Source organism: Arvicanthis niloticus, chromosome 14 (genome assembly GCF_011762505.2).
Source record: "Arvicanthis niloticus isolate mArvNil1 chromosome 14, mArvNil1.pat.X, whole genome shotgun sequence".
Classification (NCBI taxonomy): domain Eukaryota; kingdom Metazoa; phylum Chordata; class Mammalia; order Rodentia; family Muridae; genus Arvicanthis; species Arvicanthis niloticus.
Window position 1 is genome coordinate 62455817 of NC_047671.1, and position 15074 is coordinate 62470890.

At 41.5% G+C, this 15074-nt stretch overlaps 1 protein-coding gene across 4 annotated transcripts in view; it reads right to left on the minus strand.

Moving 5' to 3' along the window:
- Positions 1 to 2037: 2037 nt before the first annotated feature.
- The window catches only part of Galnt1 (polypeptide N-acetylgalactosaminyltransferase 1), a 91410-nt gene continuing 78373 nt past the window's right edge, over positions 2038 to 15074 (minus strand). For all 4 annotated transcript variants that reach the window (XM_076912894.1, XM_034517838.2, XM_076912896.1 and 1 more), the window contains 3 exons: positions 9392 to 9490; positions 8393 to 8527; positions 2038 to 4167 (listed from right to left, as the gene is read on the minus strand). In XM_076912894.1, coding sequence (XP_076769009.1) covers positions 4021 to 4167; positions 8393 to 8527; positions 9392 to 9490 — 381 coding nt within the window. In that variant the 3' untranslated portion in view covers positions 2038 to 4020. The remainder of the gene's footprint in view (positions 4168 to 8392; positions 8528 to 9391; positions 9491 to 15074) is intronic.

The window sequence follows — 15074 nt, forward strand, 5'->3', positions numbered from 1 at the left end:
CTTGATGCCAGTGAGCCAAGAAGTCAGTCTGAGGGTTGATGAGAGCTGATCCCAGCGGCAGAACAGGGTGGGGGTGGGGAAACTCCACCTGCTGCAGCCAGCCTTTCCCTTTACCCCTCTTGACATATACAGGAGAGTGGAATTTGTCACCTGATGGAGGAAGGCTACTTCTCAACTTAGCTGTGGGTTTACCGAGGTTCCAATACATCCTGGTTAATACAAGTTTAATTTTTTTAAAAGATCATTTTAGGGTTTTTCCTGCCTAATCACCTTAAATGTATATAAAACTAGTTCTGACTACCAACAGAAGAAAAGGGAAGCAACTAGCTGATAAACATTTCCGAATGTGTTGGTGTTGGAGAGATGGCTCAGTGGTTAAGAACACTTGCTGTTTCTTCCAGAGACCCAAGCTGGTCCCCAGCACCCAAGGCAGGCAGCTGTTCACAGCCAACTGTAACCGTTCGTCATTGTCCTCGGCATCCACACGCACAAGCCCACATGCGCACACACACACCCACACAGTTAAAACTAGTCTTAAAAATGTGAATGTTGAGCTTTTTTTTTTTAGCCCCAGATATCACTGTGTTGATCAACTGGCTTCGAACTCACAGGGATCTCAGCCTCTGCCTCCAGACTGCTGGGATTAAAGGCACGTGCCAGGTGGTCACCTACCACTCTATCAATGCAGTTTTACAAGTGAAGAAATCTCCTGTGTCTAGCTGGCTGTCACCATTGTTGCTGTCCTATCTGCCCAATCATCACCAACTCCAAAGTCACACAATGTGTCTGCTATACATTCCTGAAGGCATTTAGCAACTTTAGGCCTTACATTTAGAACTTTAACATATGTTTCTAATGTAGGATAAAGGTCCTTGAGGACACTACCCCCCCCCCAAGTGAATGAATGATTCATCTCAAAATGAGGTAGTGTTCTCATATTTTATATGTACATGGGTGTTTTGCTTGCATGTGTGTCTTTCCAATATATGTGTGTCTCCTGTTTGCAGTGGCAAGAAAGGGGCTTCAGATCTCCTGGAACTGGAGTTAAAGAAACAGTTGTGAGTGATCATGTGAGTGTTGAGAATTGAACCTGGGTCTTCTTGAAGAGCAGCCAATGCTCATAACCATCTTGAGCCAACTCTCTAGCCACCTCCATTTTATTTTAAAAAAAACCAAAAAACCGTCTTAACTATTTTTTCTTCTTTGCATGTAAATGCAGAATAATCTTTTATGTGTTTATGTGTGTATATGTAGATGCCCCATTTGTGCAGGGGCCCAGAGGCCAGAAGAGGGCATTGGATCCCTTAAACTGCAGTTATGGTGTTATGAGCTGCCTGACATGGGTGCGGGGAACTGAAGATGGGTCCTCTGGATGAACAGCAAGTGCTCTGCTAAGCAAGTTCCTCTAGCTATAAGAACTCTCTACAGGAATAATAACACTAGACTTTACCACTGCAGCTTCCAGTTAGTTAGTAACATATTCCCCATTAGCTTGTGGGATCAGAGTAAAAATCTGATGTCTGCAGTTGGTTAGCATGCAGTACTCTTAACCACTGACTCTCTCCAGCTCCTTCTTTGTAAACCTCTGATACAATTTCAGTTCCAACAAGAAAATCTGTTTTCCAGCTAAAAGAACAAGGGAATTGGGAACCTGGCAGGACAGTGACTCATGAGGGGTGAAAAGATGTGAGATTCAAATGATCTTGGCCAGGTTTGGTAGTTCATGCCTTTAATCTCAGTACTTGGATGGCAGCTGAGGCAGGAGGACTGCTGGGAGTCAGACATTAGCCTGGGCTGGAGAGTAAGGGCCCTGTCTTAAAAAATAAAACAAAACACATCTTTAGTTGTCATACTTCTGAATCCTTCACTGGCCAAAATCAGCCCAATCGCACTCTTGAGTCTCCTTCTCATTCCTTTTCTTCTCAATTAGACTCCAACAGAAACGACCATTTGCTTAACCCACAAACAGCTACGATGAAAGGACCCAGTTTACCTTCAGTAAAACCAACATAAGGCACAACTACTCAGAGTACTGTATATTTTCAAAGTATTTAGGAATATTTTAATTAGAAAAATAAAGGCAATAAGATTATCTAATAGGTTCTAAAAGTACCCATGAATTAAGTCACTCACATCCCCCCACTTAAAAAGTGAGACACATTTTTAAATCACAATGCTGTTAAACTTTTACAATAAGGAATAAAACCATGTTATGTTAGGGTACAAAAATCTGAAATTCTGAGCATGAAAATAATTTATTAGACATCTGACTTTTCAAACATTGGGCCCATTGGAGATAGAATTAACAAAGCTCACAGAGGAGAAAAAGTATTCCAGCCAACACCTGTTTCATTTCAGATTTCACGTGGAGTCTCTGCATCCTGGAGGACAGCCTCACCCTAAGCATCCACATATTCGATGATGATTGGATGAATGATGAGAAAGGTGTGTACATAAGTGGGCAATGTCACTGCCGAGATTGACTCCAGGAACATTTTTAAGCACAAGAAACAGCACTTCCTGCAGCATTTGATAATCAAAAAAAGGAATACCATTAAATATTACCTGGCAGACAGGAAGCACAGTGTATGCATTTTGGCCAATGGGTTACTATGGAAAAATGTCACAATGAGATTTCTGTGAAATCAAAAAGTAAACTTTAATTTAAATAGCAGGTTTTAATACGTGATTCTGTTACTAAAAACCAGAGTAAAGAAAATCAATTAACAAAATGGAATTTAGGGAGGAAATGTAGGACTGTAATGTGGAATCATAGCTGCACTTCTTTGGCTAACTCATTAAAAAAATGCCAATTAAACATTTTCAGTCAATTTTTATTTTTTAAAAAAGCAGCAAATCAACATCACAACTCAAGACTAACCTAAATGTGCATCTGACAGTGAAACACACCTGTAAAGTGGAGTGGAAAAGGTTCTCAAAAAACCCATCAAATATATGATCTCCAAATCTCCAAACAAACAGCACTCCTTGTAAGCCTGTGTTAAGTGACTCACGGGATGTGGGAGGTTATTGCTGTGAAAACAAGCCTGCAGTACAGTAGCATGAGTCTTGGGCATTAAGCACAATCAGCTCAGCGGGTTAAGTTGAAAACATGGTAGGAAACTGTGGAGGAGGGAGGGTGGGGTGAGGCAGTCTGTAAGCCAGTTGACCCAAGAACAACAGAGATAGCTCTGTAACTTTCCAATTGACACCAAGCATAGTAAATCTCCATTTTTTTTTTTTAAGAAGGCAATTAAAACTTAAAATTCCAACAGCCCACAAACCAAATAATAATATTGTAAAAAGAAATTCAAACTATGTTCAGAGAGTTCCACCCCACCCACTATCTCATTCTGAGCACCCCAAGGAAAGTAGAAGCATCCGTGACTATCACAGATGAAAACAACATGAATGTCACTGGAATCAGTTTTTCCCCACTGAGGTATAAAATCTATATAGAAATCTCATACTATACTATAACAAATTGTACTTCTCATAATTCTTTTTAATTTCCTTTAAACCCTGTTTGACATAATTTTTATTGTTGTAAAAATGTTTTCATGATTGTGAACCTGGTTCCAGTTCTTTTCCACTTACTTTTCTATCAATATTTAATATTCCGGCTACTGATTCTAATCAGGAAATCTCTTCTTCACAAGGCACATCCAGCAGAAATGGCTGATGTGCACGCAAGCTGTAGAAAGTGCATCCATCCCGAGAGCACTCGTGCACCTTTTTGGGATCTGAAGGCTTTGCCATTGTTCGTGATGAAGACTCTCCAGTCTTGTAAACATCAGTGTGCACAGTCTCGCTACTTTGCAGTCTCATGTCCTGGGACAGGAAGGCTGGTTCACAGCGAGTGAAAAGCCAGAGTCTGCATTTTAATGGCTGATAAACCATAACATCCCACAGAAGAGAACACTTTTCCTTTTTTTGCTACTTAAGAATGTGGCAGAAATGTATGCTGAGGTAGCCCAGTCAATCCTTCTTTCTTTCTTTGTTGTTGTTGTAAATTTGGTCTCAGAATATTTCTGGAAGGGTGACATTTCGAAGAAGCCACTGCTGGGACCGGCTTCCAGTGCAGTCTCTAATGCTGGGCACCTGGCTGTCCTCTTCTGTGGCTTTATCCAGGCACTGATTACTGTTCACATGCTGCAGGGTTAATTTCTGAAAGTGGCAGAGGGAAGCACACAGCTTAACTAGACAGTGGAAAAAAGCACTCCCCCAGCACCCCCTCCTTTTCTTGGAGACAGTACCACACTACTTATCCCTGGATGGCCTAGAACCTGCTACACAGACTAGGCTGGCCTTGAACTCCCAGAAATCCACCTGCCTCTGCCTCCCAAGTGCTGGGATTAAAACTGTACACCACTGGCACCCCTTTCCCCACCACATTTTAGTTTCCTTAAAGTAAAAAGAGAACTCCAGCTGGGTTAGTGACTACTAACCTAGCTTCCCCCAACACAGTTCCTGACGACTGTTTCCATTGTTTTTCATTTCTCCGTGATAAGGTTATTTAATTCTACGATTCTAAACCTTAAGCTTTTAGAGACATGGGTTCTTCCACAGGCTCAACACATGAGAATGTTGGAGTGCCTGAGACACAGTACAATCAACCATAAGCTTAGATATCAAATCCAGACATTATTTATCTGTATGGTGAAAGGAGGTGGTGTGGCACACAAAAGCACAGGGACCTAGACTGGGTTGCTAGTCTAGGCAACTTGGGATTTCTCACTTTTAAAATGAATATTACAATACATCCCATACTTTAACAGGCTGTGTGAAGCAGCATTAACAGAGCTGAATTATGTGGTGCCTCACTCACAAAAAAAAGGCTATAAATAATCAGGGAAGAGATAGCTATCTACCTTGATGTTTACATTTCATGCTGATTTTTAGGGTAATTTCTAAAGAGTAAATTCATAGTGGTCATGATCCACAATGAATCTGATAATATATTCTAGACCAAAGACAGATAATGGACTGGTGCAGAGTGCACCCCAAGTGGCACCCAACAGGCCCAGTAACTGTAACCATAATGAACACACATATATCTAATTTTTTACTCACATCTTGATTTTAATATGATTCTTTTCTCTGTAAGATCTCACTTAAAATTTTATATTCTATTTTATGTGTATGGGTGTTTTGTTTGTATGTACATCTGTATGTTATGTGTATGCCTAGTGCCTTTGGAGGTCAGAAGAAGGCATATGATCCCTTAGCACCACTATGTGGGTGACAGGAATTGAACCCAGGCCCTCTGTAAGAATAGCCAGTGCTCTTAACCACTGAGCAAACTCTCTAGCCCCTGAACCATCTCATTTTCATGATGCCTCTTTTAATGGTTTTGTTAGTTTAAAAGATAACAGAAACCAATGATAGCATCCATTTCTTTACTTCTGGTTCTATATTACCCTGTGCTGTGTCCTCGTGAGAACTGGCAATGACCTGAGGTTCAATCTCACCTACTTTAATTCCCACAGATAAATGGGAACCGCACCTAGAAGACATCAAAGCTGTGGGCGGTGACTGTGCTACCTTTTCTAAAGCAGGTGGGCGTGGCTTCCTGACTGAGGGTGAGCTTTGCAGTGTGATACAGTCTAGCATCTAGGAAGCCCAGATTCTACATGCATGCCACACTTCAGTCTTGAGTTTCAGTTGAGACAAAACCACTGCACAATTAAGGGCCTATCCAACATTCCAAATTCCCTACAAAGGTGGTACCCTTCCTGAGGCTCGAGGTCAGTATTACTAAAGCAGAAGAAAACCAAGCACAACAAACCTGTGATTGGGCAGTTGTTTTCCACCCAATTTCTAAAAACACACATTTCATTTACTTAGGTTCTTTTTCTTTTCTTTTCTTCCTTCCTTTTTTTTTTTTTTTTTTTTTTTTTTTTTGGAGACAGGGCTTTGCTGTACAACCCAGACCTCTGATCCATGGCCTCTGAGTGCTGAGATTCTAAAATGGGCCACAGCATTCAGTTTTCTAGAGTCTTTAAATGCTCCATGCTGAGAGTTCAAGTGTTCAACATCCAGAATGAATGCTATCAGCAGGAGGTAAGCATCCCAGGAGACCTGGACACTGGTGAAGAACCTCGCTCTAGATAAGACTCTGGCTGCTGACAGAGGTGCCAAGCTCCAAGGCTCCAGCAGTGTATACTGTGACATCACAGCACGCAGCGGGGACCTAAATAATACTGACAAGTCTCCAGAGAGAACATGACTCAGGCATTGGGCAGGCAAGTAACATACTTCTAACAGCAACCCTTGAAGGAAAGGATAAACACTTTCACTACTTATTGCAAGGCTACCTACAACCTAGAAAGATATTCACCTACCTCCTGCCCCCAGTCTCTAAATGTAAATGGCTCTCAATGTACACTGTATTTCAGAAGAGAGCACAAGCAGCAAAGGCAAAGAGCTTACTGTTATACTGTAAGTTTTATATAGTATATAGTATAGAGAAGATTTAAACATGCACAAAAATGCAAATTTAATTAAAAGTAGTAGGGTATTAAACAAAGAGTCTTGGATCAAGAATCAAGAATCCCAGGTCGGATTTATACCATCTTTTTTATTTATTTACCATTGTGTGACCAGGGACAATTAACTTCAACCCATACAACAGTATCCTGACTTGAGGCCTCTACTGTGGACTACGGATACAACGTTCCACTCTTTCCTGGTTGCTATGCTGGGACAGATGGAAGCAGAGCAGCTGACAGTCTGCTCCCCTCCAGATCTCTTTCTTCTCTCTCTCCTCTCTCCTCTTCTCTCTCTCTCTCTCTCTCTCCTTCTTCTCTCTCTCTCCTCCTCTCTCTCCTCCTCTCTCTCTCCTCCTTCTCTCTCTCTCTCCTCCTTCTTCTCTCTCTCCTCCTTCTTCTCTCTCTCTCCTCCTCTCTCTCCTCCTTCTCTCTCTCCTCCTTCTCTCTCTCCTCTCTCTCTCTCCCCTCCTTCTCTCTCTCTCTCTCCTCCTTCTCTCTCCTCCTTCTTCTCTCTCTCTCCTCCTTCTCTCTCTCTCTCTCTCTTTCTCCCTCCTCCTTCTCTCTCTCCTCCTTCTCTCTCTCTCTCTCTCCTCCTTCTCTCTCTCTCTCCTCCTTCTCCCTCTCTCTCCCTCTCTCTCCTCCTTTTCTCTCTCCTCCTTCTCTCTCTCCTCTCTCTCTCTCCCCTCCTTCTCTCTCTCTCTCTCCTCCTTCTCTCTCTCCTCCTTCTTCTCTCTCTCTCCTCCTTCTCTCTCTCTCTCTCTCTTTCTCCCTCCTCCTTCTCTCTCTCCTCCTTCTCTCTCTCTCTCTCTCTCCTCCTTCTCTCTCTCTCTCCTCCTTCTCCCTCTCTCTCCCTCTCTCTCCTCCTTCTCTCTCTCTCCCTCCTCTCTCTCTCTCTCTCTCTCTCTCTCTCTCTCTCTCTCTCTCTCTCTCTCTCTCTCTCTCTCTGGAATCCGCTCAGGCTACTGGGCTAGCAGGGCAGCTTGCCACCCCTTCCCTTTTCAGGTATTAATTCAGAAACATTCCCTAGTAAACGTCTCAACAGTCACCTTTGTTTTGGAGTCTGCTTCTGTGAGCAACCAGCCTAAGACATTAATAGTTATATCTCAGAGAAACAAACTTTGCAAAGTGATCTCGAAGTTTTAAAACCTCACATGTACAACTAGTTCTTTTTAAATATCTAAAACCATCTCTAGCTTCCTGCATTTATAACTGAACATTCACTTTTCAAATATCCACTGTGGCAGGGTATACACTGACTAGCCAAGACCATTCCCAAACTTGTGTCTTGGCCACCTCGCACTGTAAGACAAGAAACTCAAGCCCTTGCTTTCCCTGTCTTCCTTACATTTATGGATTCACTATGGGTCAAATCTACAACTCCCAACAAATTTCAACAGTTTAATAAGCACTTTTAGGAAACTTTATTTTCCTGAAAAAGAGTAACATCTGACAGTAAACACATCTTCCTTTCTTTCAGAGCTGAAATCACAGTTATTTTAGGTATCAGAGTGACCCTAATTCACACCAGAAACTATTTACCTAGAGTTATGTAAGAAAAGTATCATCTAGTCACTGAAGCTACTCTAAGTAAGTTATTATCTAATTAATATCCTGTTATATTCCAACAAACTGAAGACAAGGAGCTTCTTCATTAAAAAAAATCTGTTGGTTGTCACAATGGCTATGCCACTGGGGCTTACTGTAAGAAAACAGAGATATAGGAATGGGATAGTCACACTCACAGTGGCAACAGGACACATCTAGAAACAAAGAGAACATTTGGACCACTTGTAATAGCCATATTAACAATATTAGTTACTATTAACAAATCAGCTACAAAATCTAAATGTGCCCAGTGACATGCTGTAGCACCTATTTCTATAGGCAGCTGGGTAACTTACCACTGGATCATACTCCCAGAGCTGGTTGCCTTTTAGGTGGTGGCATTTGAGCATGGTAACTGGTCCATTAAGTTTGGAAACGTCCAAACAAAGGTCGTCTGTTCTTATTTCTTTGTTGGCAGTGTAAGAAAAAACCTGAAAAGCAAACATGAACCTATGTAAGCTTTAATAGTAAAAAGAAAGTACTCAGGATTTTAGATGCCAATACTTCTGTATTTTGTAGCCATAAGACAATGAAAACATCGGAATTAACTTCAACAGACACAGAGGAGCATATGAGCATAGAGATACATACCAAAACTCAAGCTTAAACTTTCCCTGGCTATACTGGAATACCCTGGAACTATTTCACGACACGATTTTTGTACATTGTTAAAGTAATGGAGAGTTTCAGAAAAGCTACACCAGTTTTACAGAGGAAAGTAAAACCACCTTAGTTCTCTGTAAGCTGAGTATATTATTAAGGGCAGTCATTTATTTTGTTTTGTCTTTTTCTAAAAAGAATAAAATAAATTTTGTGCTCAGCAATGTTAATTCAGTTGTCATAGAGGCCTTTAAAATGTTTTATTAAAAAAATCATCAGAAGCTGGGTATGGAAGTGCACACCTTTAGTCCCAATATTCTGGGAGGCAGAGGCAGGTGGATCTCCATGAGTTCAAGGCCAACATGGTCTAAAGAGTGAGTTTTAGGACATCTGGAGCTACATGGAGAAACCCTGTCTGAGGGTAGGGGGTGGTAAGAAGAAATCATTAAAAGAGGCAGATAGATCTCAAGTTCAAAGCCATCCTAGTCTATATTGAAAGTTGTAAGTTAGCCAAGGCTACACAGTGAGACATATCTAAAAATAAAATACATATCAATCATTATATTGAAAGCTCCCTTCACCTAATACTCATTTTTTTCTTTAAAGATATAAAAATGCGTCTTGACTGTTATGGGATTAAAAGAGAAACATAAAGCAAACTAAAAATTGTTTTGAATGTTTACTAATACACTCACCTGATTACCTCCCATACCATGACAATTAAAAATTCCAACCTTTTCATTCTCTTTTCTAGCCATGTTGTCTAGACATTGATTTGTTTCCACATTTCGTATCTGTGGGACAATGAAGACATCAGGAGTTAGAATGTTGGAACTTAACTATAGGAGAGTTACATACAGATACACTAAAGGTCAATCCTTTATTATTTCTTTAGTGACATTTATATCTTGAGTATAAATAACAGCTATCTAAGTGGACTTAGGGCCTACTCAATAGGAAAGAATTCATACTTGGTATAGTAAAGACCAAGCCATTCACATGTAACTGGTAAAGTCACAGACCCTAAGGGGGAACCTACAACCGTCGTTTTTCTAAACTAGTATCGTTTCTACCTGGGCAGCTTTCATCCCTCATTAAAGAAGCTTCTTTTGAAGCAGATGGAGACCATCACAGAAAGCCACAACTGGTCTAAATATCAAGAACAGACTGGGAGGTTCAGCCCCAAGTGATATAACCCCCACAAAGGCTCAAGGAACATCACGAAATGAGCAGAAAGACTGTACTAGTCAGAAGACCAGGGTTTCTGCTTCAAGATAGTGTCTTCTATATATGACAGGGAAGTTGTACCAATGAAATCTCAACAATATGGCCGCCTAACCATGGCCTGCATAACACCAGCTGTCATCCCAATGAAGATGAGGGAAATCTCACAAGGTCCTACCTCTAGTTGAAGAACTGTAAGCAATTAATGGCTGTTTAGAGAGTGAGAATCAGTTTTCTACAGGGACAAGTCCCTGACAGGTTATCCAATCCAAAATAGTCAGTCCAAAACACATGTAAATATGAGCAACACTAAATGGACTCAAGTAGGATACATGTGTGTATGTGTGCTTATGTATGTACGTATGCATGTATGTATGTACATACATAAATACATATATGTGTGTAACAATTAAAGAGGAAGAGGTTCATAATTTGAGAGAGTTGTGGGGACACAGGAGGAGTTGGGGGGAGAGAGAAGGGTAGAAATGATACAAATACAGTTCTTAAACAATGAAGGATTTTTAAATTTTAAGTTAAAACTGTTTTATCTTGTTCTTATTTCTTTCACTCTTTGAGTAATAAAGCAATTCAGGGACATAAGATGCTGCTGTTGACCATCCTTCTGATAACCTCTCAGGAGACTGTAGATAGGCATTTTCTGGCCAAAAGAGCTTTGGAGACTAGCTTGTGGAAGCAGCCATGGCAAGGGCAGTGCAAATTTCCCTTTCCCATTAGACAGGTATTCATTCCACAAATGCCATTTTACTAAGTCATCAGAAGAGAACAACAAGATTGCTAAGGCGTTCAGACTGCTGTTTAACAGAAAGTAGATGGTAAGTAAATGTTAGAATCATCAGAACTGCCCAACTCATCGACTGCTCTGCCCCACTAGCTGAACAAGAAAAGATCAGGTTGTATCTCTCTGTGGTTCCTTACAATACTCAGGATTAACAACTACTACCTATCATGATCAGATATTTATTTTAGTTTCAAGTTCTGGAAGTACAAGTTCTGGAAGGCAGACTTGGTTGAAGACATCCTAACAATATTGCCCCAGAAATGAGATTTTTCATCTGGATGTGACTTGGTACAGAAAGACCCCAGGCTACATTTCTGAGACAATGTCAAGAAGACCAGATGGTAAAGTCTATGTCATTTAGGAAGCTAGCAGGCTAGCCAACTTGCCTTGACAACCACCAGTCACAAGTTGGACAGGTATCACCTTTTAATTTGCACAAACCCCAGCCCAGCTCATAATGCCTCAGCACTATCCAACTCTGGGTCAAAGAAGAAAAACCTTTAATTCACCAGTCTAAAGGTGTGGCTACTCTAAATCCTTGAGAGTCCTGTCACTCAACCTAGATTATTCTCACTGAAAGGGGAGACTGTGTAGGAAATGGGGAGTGAGGTAGGTGGGGCTCATGGTTTTACTCACCAGCATCAGCTCCCCCTGTGGTTACCTAGAGCCTAGGTTTCTCTTTGCCCTCGTTCCCCAAGACTACCACTAACAGCCCCTGACTTACTCTCAACCAATAATCTTTATTCATCTGAAGTCATTACAAGGGGACTTCTCAAGCATCAACACAAAATTCCACCACTCTCATCTGACCTGTACTTGATCCCATCTCTCCTATTGTGTCCCAAGAGATGAACTGCCTATGTTCCATCCTTTACATGAAAACCCTCCTCTCTGTGTTGGATCCCTCCCCTATCAATGTAAACGCATGATGCCGACACTGGGCCTTTCTCTCATGTAACATACAATTCATCACCAAGGTCAGTTCCTAGCAGGCAGCCCAGAAGGGTTAAGTACATTCACACTGTTGTGAAGCAGACCTTCAGCACTTTGCAGCTTACAAATCTGAACCACTTTAGCCACTAAACAAAGCATCTTTTCTACCTCCATCTGTTTCTGGTAGCCTCTACTTTCTGTTTCCATGCACACAACTGTTGTAGGTACTTTACACAAGTGGAATTACACGTTATTTTTGTCACCAGCCTACTTCACTTAAGCAAAATATCTTCAAAGTTAATTTATGAGGTAATATACATCAGGAATGTTCATCCTTTTGAAGGCTAGATAATTTTCCACTGTATGTAGATGCAATTTTGACTTACCATTCATGTGTCTGAAAATCTGAATTGCCTGGGCCATGTAGGTTTGTCTACAGTGCTGCCATGGAACATGTTATGTCCCTAAGATCCCACACACCTGAAAGTCAGGTCACTATATCACACGGTGGCTGTATTTTACATTCTGAGTGCTGATCAAGAGCATGCTCACTGAGTCAGACCCCAGTAATGTAGTGCTAGCTGTCTAAGGAACTCCCTGTTGTTTTCCAGAGCCCTTGTATCATTTTATAGTCCCATCAACAGCGCAGAGGTCCCGGCTCTCCCACTTCTCTGCCTATACTTGCTGCTATTTTTGACAGAAATTATCTTAAGGAGTGGGAGCTGGCTTGGTCCAATTTCTCTTTTAGATCATTCTCGTCAGCACAGGCTTCTTTCCTTCTTTTTAAAGTAGCAAACCCACTTAGATATTTATTCAATATTAGAATTTAAGTCTGTTCTAATCATGACCACTAACCCTTGGGCAACAAAGACTGTTCATCATTGTTCAAGCTTGAAAGCCAGCATCTCTGTAAGGTTCTGACAGAGCCTGTTGTATTAAAAAGGACCTCAGAAGACACAGAGAGTAGTACCCATCTCATAAAGTTATTGACACCACGTTATATTACTTAGACAACTATATAGCAAGGCTCCATCTTCCCACCTAACATATCTTGCTTAAGTTTATAGGTTGGCAGACAAGTTATTCTGACTGGACTTAGAAAGCCAGCTAATGATGGCCACAAGCAGATACAAGACGTGAGCTTCTCAAAGTTTGGAGTTGTCTTAAATTTCTGTGCACTATGTGTGTGCCTGCTGTCCATGGAAGTCAGAAGAGGGCATCAGATCCCTTGGGACTAGAGTTCTAGATGGTTCTAAGCAACTATGTGGGTGCTAGAAATCAAACCCAGGTCTTTTTCAAGGGCATCAAGTGCTTGTAACTACTAAGCCTATTCTCCACCCAAAGCTTTACTTCTTTTACCATTTCTCCTAATTTCTATAAATGATGGTCATCAACCCATTCTTACATAAATTGCCTTGTAACCTAGGCATAGCATGGTTCCAAGGAGACACAGACTCCTCCTCCTCCTCCTCCTCCTCCTCCTCCTCCTCCTCCTCCTCCTCCTCCCCCTTTCTCCTCCTCCCCCTCCCCCTCTTTCTCCTCCTCCCCCTCCCCCTCCCCCTCTTTCTCCTCCTCCTCCTTCTTCTTCTTTTTTTTTTTTTTGGTTTTTTTCGAGACAGGGTTTCTCTGTGTAGTCCTGGCTATCCTGGAACTCACTCTGTAGACCAGGCTGGCCTCGAACTCAGAAATCTGCCTGCCTCTGCCTCCCAAGAACTAGGGTTAAAGGCGTGCGCCACCACCGCCCTGCGAGACCCAGACTTCTTAATAAAGATTTTAAGAATCCTGCTACAACCAAGGTCTCAGCTGTACGAGACCCTGAAAAGTGACTGGGAAAAATTCAGTATATAGTTTTATAAAAATTAATACATTTTCTTCCCTGTCCCATATTCTCTTCTACCTATCATCCACTTCTCTACATTACTTTACAGCAAAATGTCTTGCCTGTCAAGATTAGTACACATGCAGGATCTATGTTTCTCCCACTCTCTTGAAGCACCAGCATCACTACTACTCTCGTGGCCACTCTCTCAGTACTGAGGCAGAAGGCACCAACACCTTCTCTGACCAATTCTCCACACCTATGTTATCCGCCTTCTCTATAGCATTCAACAAGAGTTGAGCTCTTCTGTTTACTCAAGTCTTTGAAACACCACTCTCCTGCTCTTTTAACTTTACCATCTACTCTTTTGTTTTTATTTCTGAGACAAGGTCTCCTTATGTAGCTTTGGAACTCACTATGTAGATAGACTAGGCTGACCTCAAACATGCAATCCTGCCTCTGTCCTCCCAAGTACTAAGATTAGTAATGTCTATGACTTCCAAACTGTTCCAGTTGCCTGTAGCTGGGTCCTCTATTATTTGATCCTCTATATGGTTTATGTGTACGTATGAATGAGGGTTTATACTTACAATGTTGACAACCTTGGTTGTCAGTCTTCATTTTGAAATGGAGTCTTCCTTTTGTCTTTACTATTTGCCACTGCATAAACCTGGCTAACTGACCCAGGAACTTCAGGGATTCTCCTGTCTCTGCCTCCCATCTCACCACAGAAGCACTGGGATTATAGAAACATACACCTGTGTTCAGCCTTACATGAGTACATGGGATCTGAACTCAGGTCCTCATGTTTGTGACTCAAACGCCAGGCCCACCGAGCCACCTCCTCAGTCTCCTCTTATCATGGTTTTATTACCTGCCTACCTGTTTTCTTCTATACAAGTGACCTCCCTACTGTGTCTGGAATATGGCAAGTACACACTCATCTTAGGAACTTTTGCACTCCTTCCTCCCTTGCTCTGAGACTTTTACCTCAGCAATGTATATGCCTGTGTTAGTAACTTTCTTCGGGTTTCTGTCCACAAATTGCCTTAGGGGTGCATTCCTCAACAGCCCTACGTAATACAGCATCATTTTCAGCTCACCAGTCGTCCTCTATCTCATCTGCTCTAGCCACTGTCTCAGATAGCCTGTATTTTTCATTAATTTTTTCCCCCAAGTATAAGATCAATAAGAGTGGGATTTTCACTTTATTGTATGCCATGTAGGCACTCAAATAGTTGTTAAATAAATAAAGATCAGTGAAGAAATCCCAGCTTACAGAGATGGGGTTACATACTAAGTGTCAGGGAGACTGAAATCAAAGGCCCTCTTGTATCCATGTGTAATTATGACTTACAAAGGAAAATCTGTCCCGTTCACTTCTATTACAATTTCCCCTCTACTTGGGTTTGTAATTTTTTCTATGTGAGTTTTGTAATTCAAGTTCATAAAAATCTGCAGCAAACTACGAACGGCCTATACTCCACTGCTACACCAGGCAGCACAGACCTATTTCCTGATACAGCAACCCAATGGAAACTGAACGTTTTCAGAGGAGGAGGGGAAAGCACAGTGTCTACACTAACAAGTAATAAGGAGGATG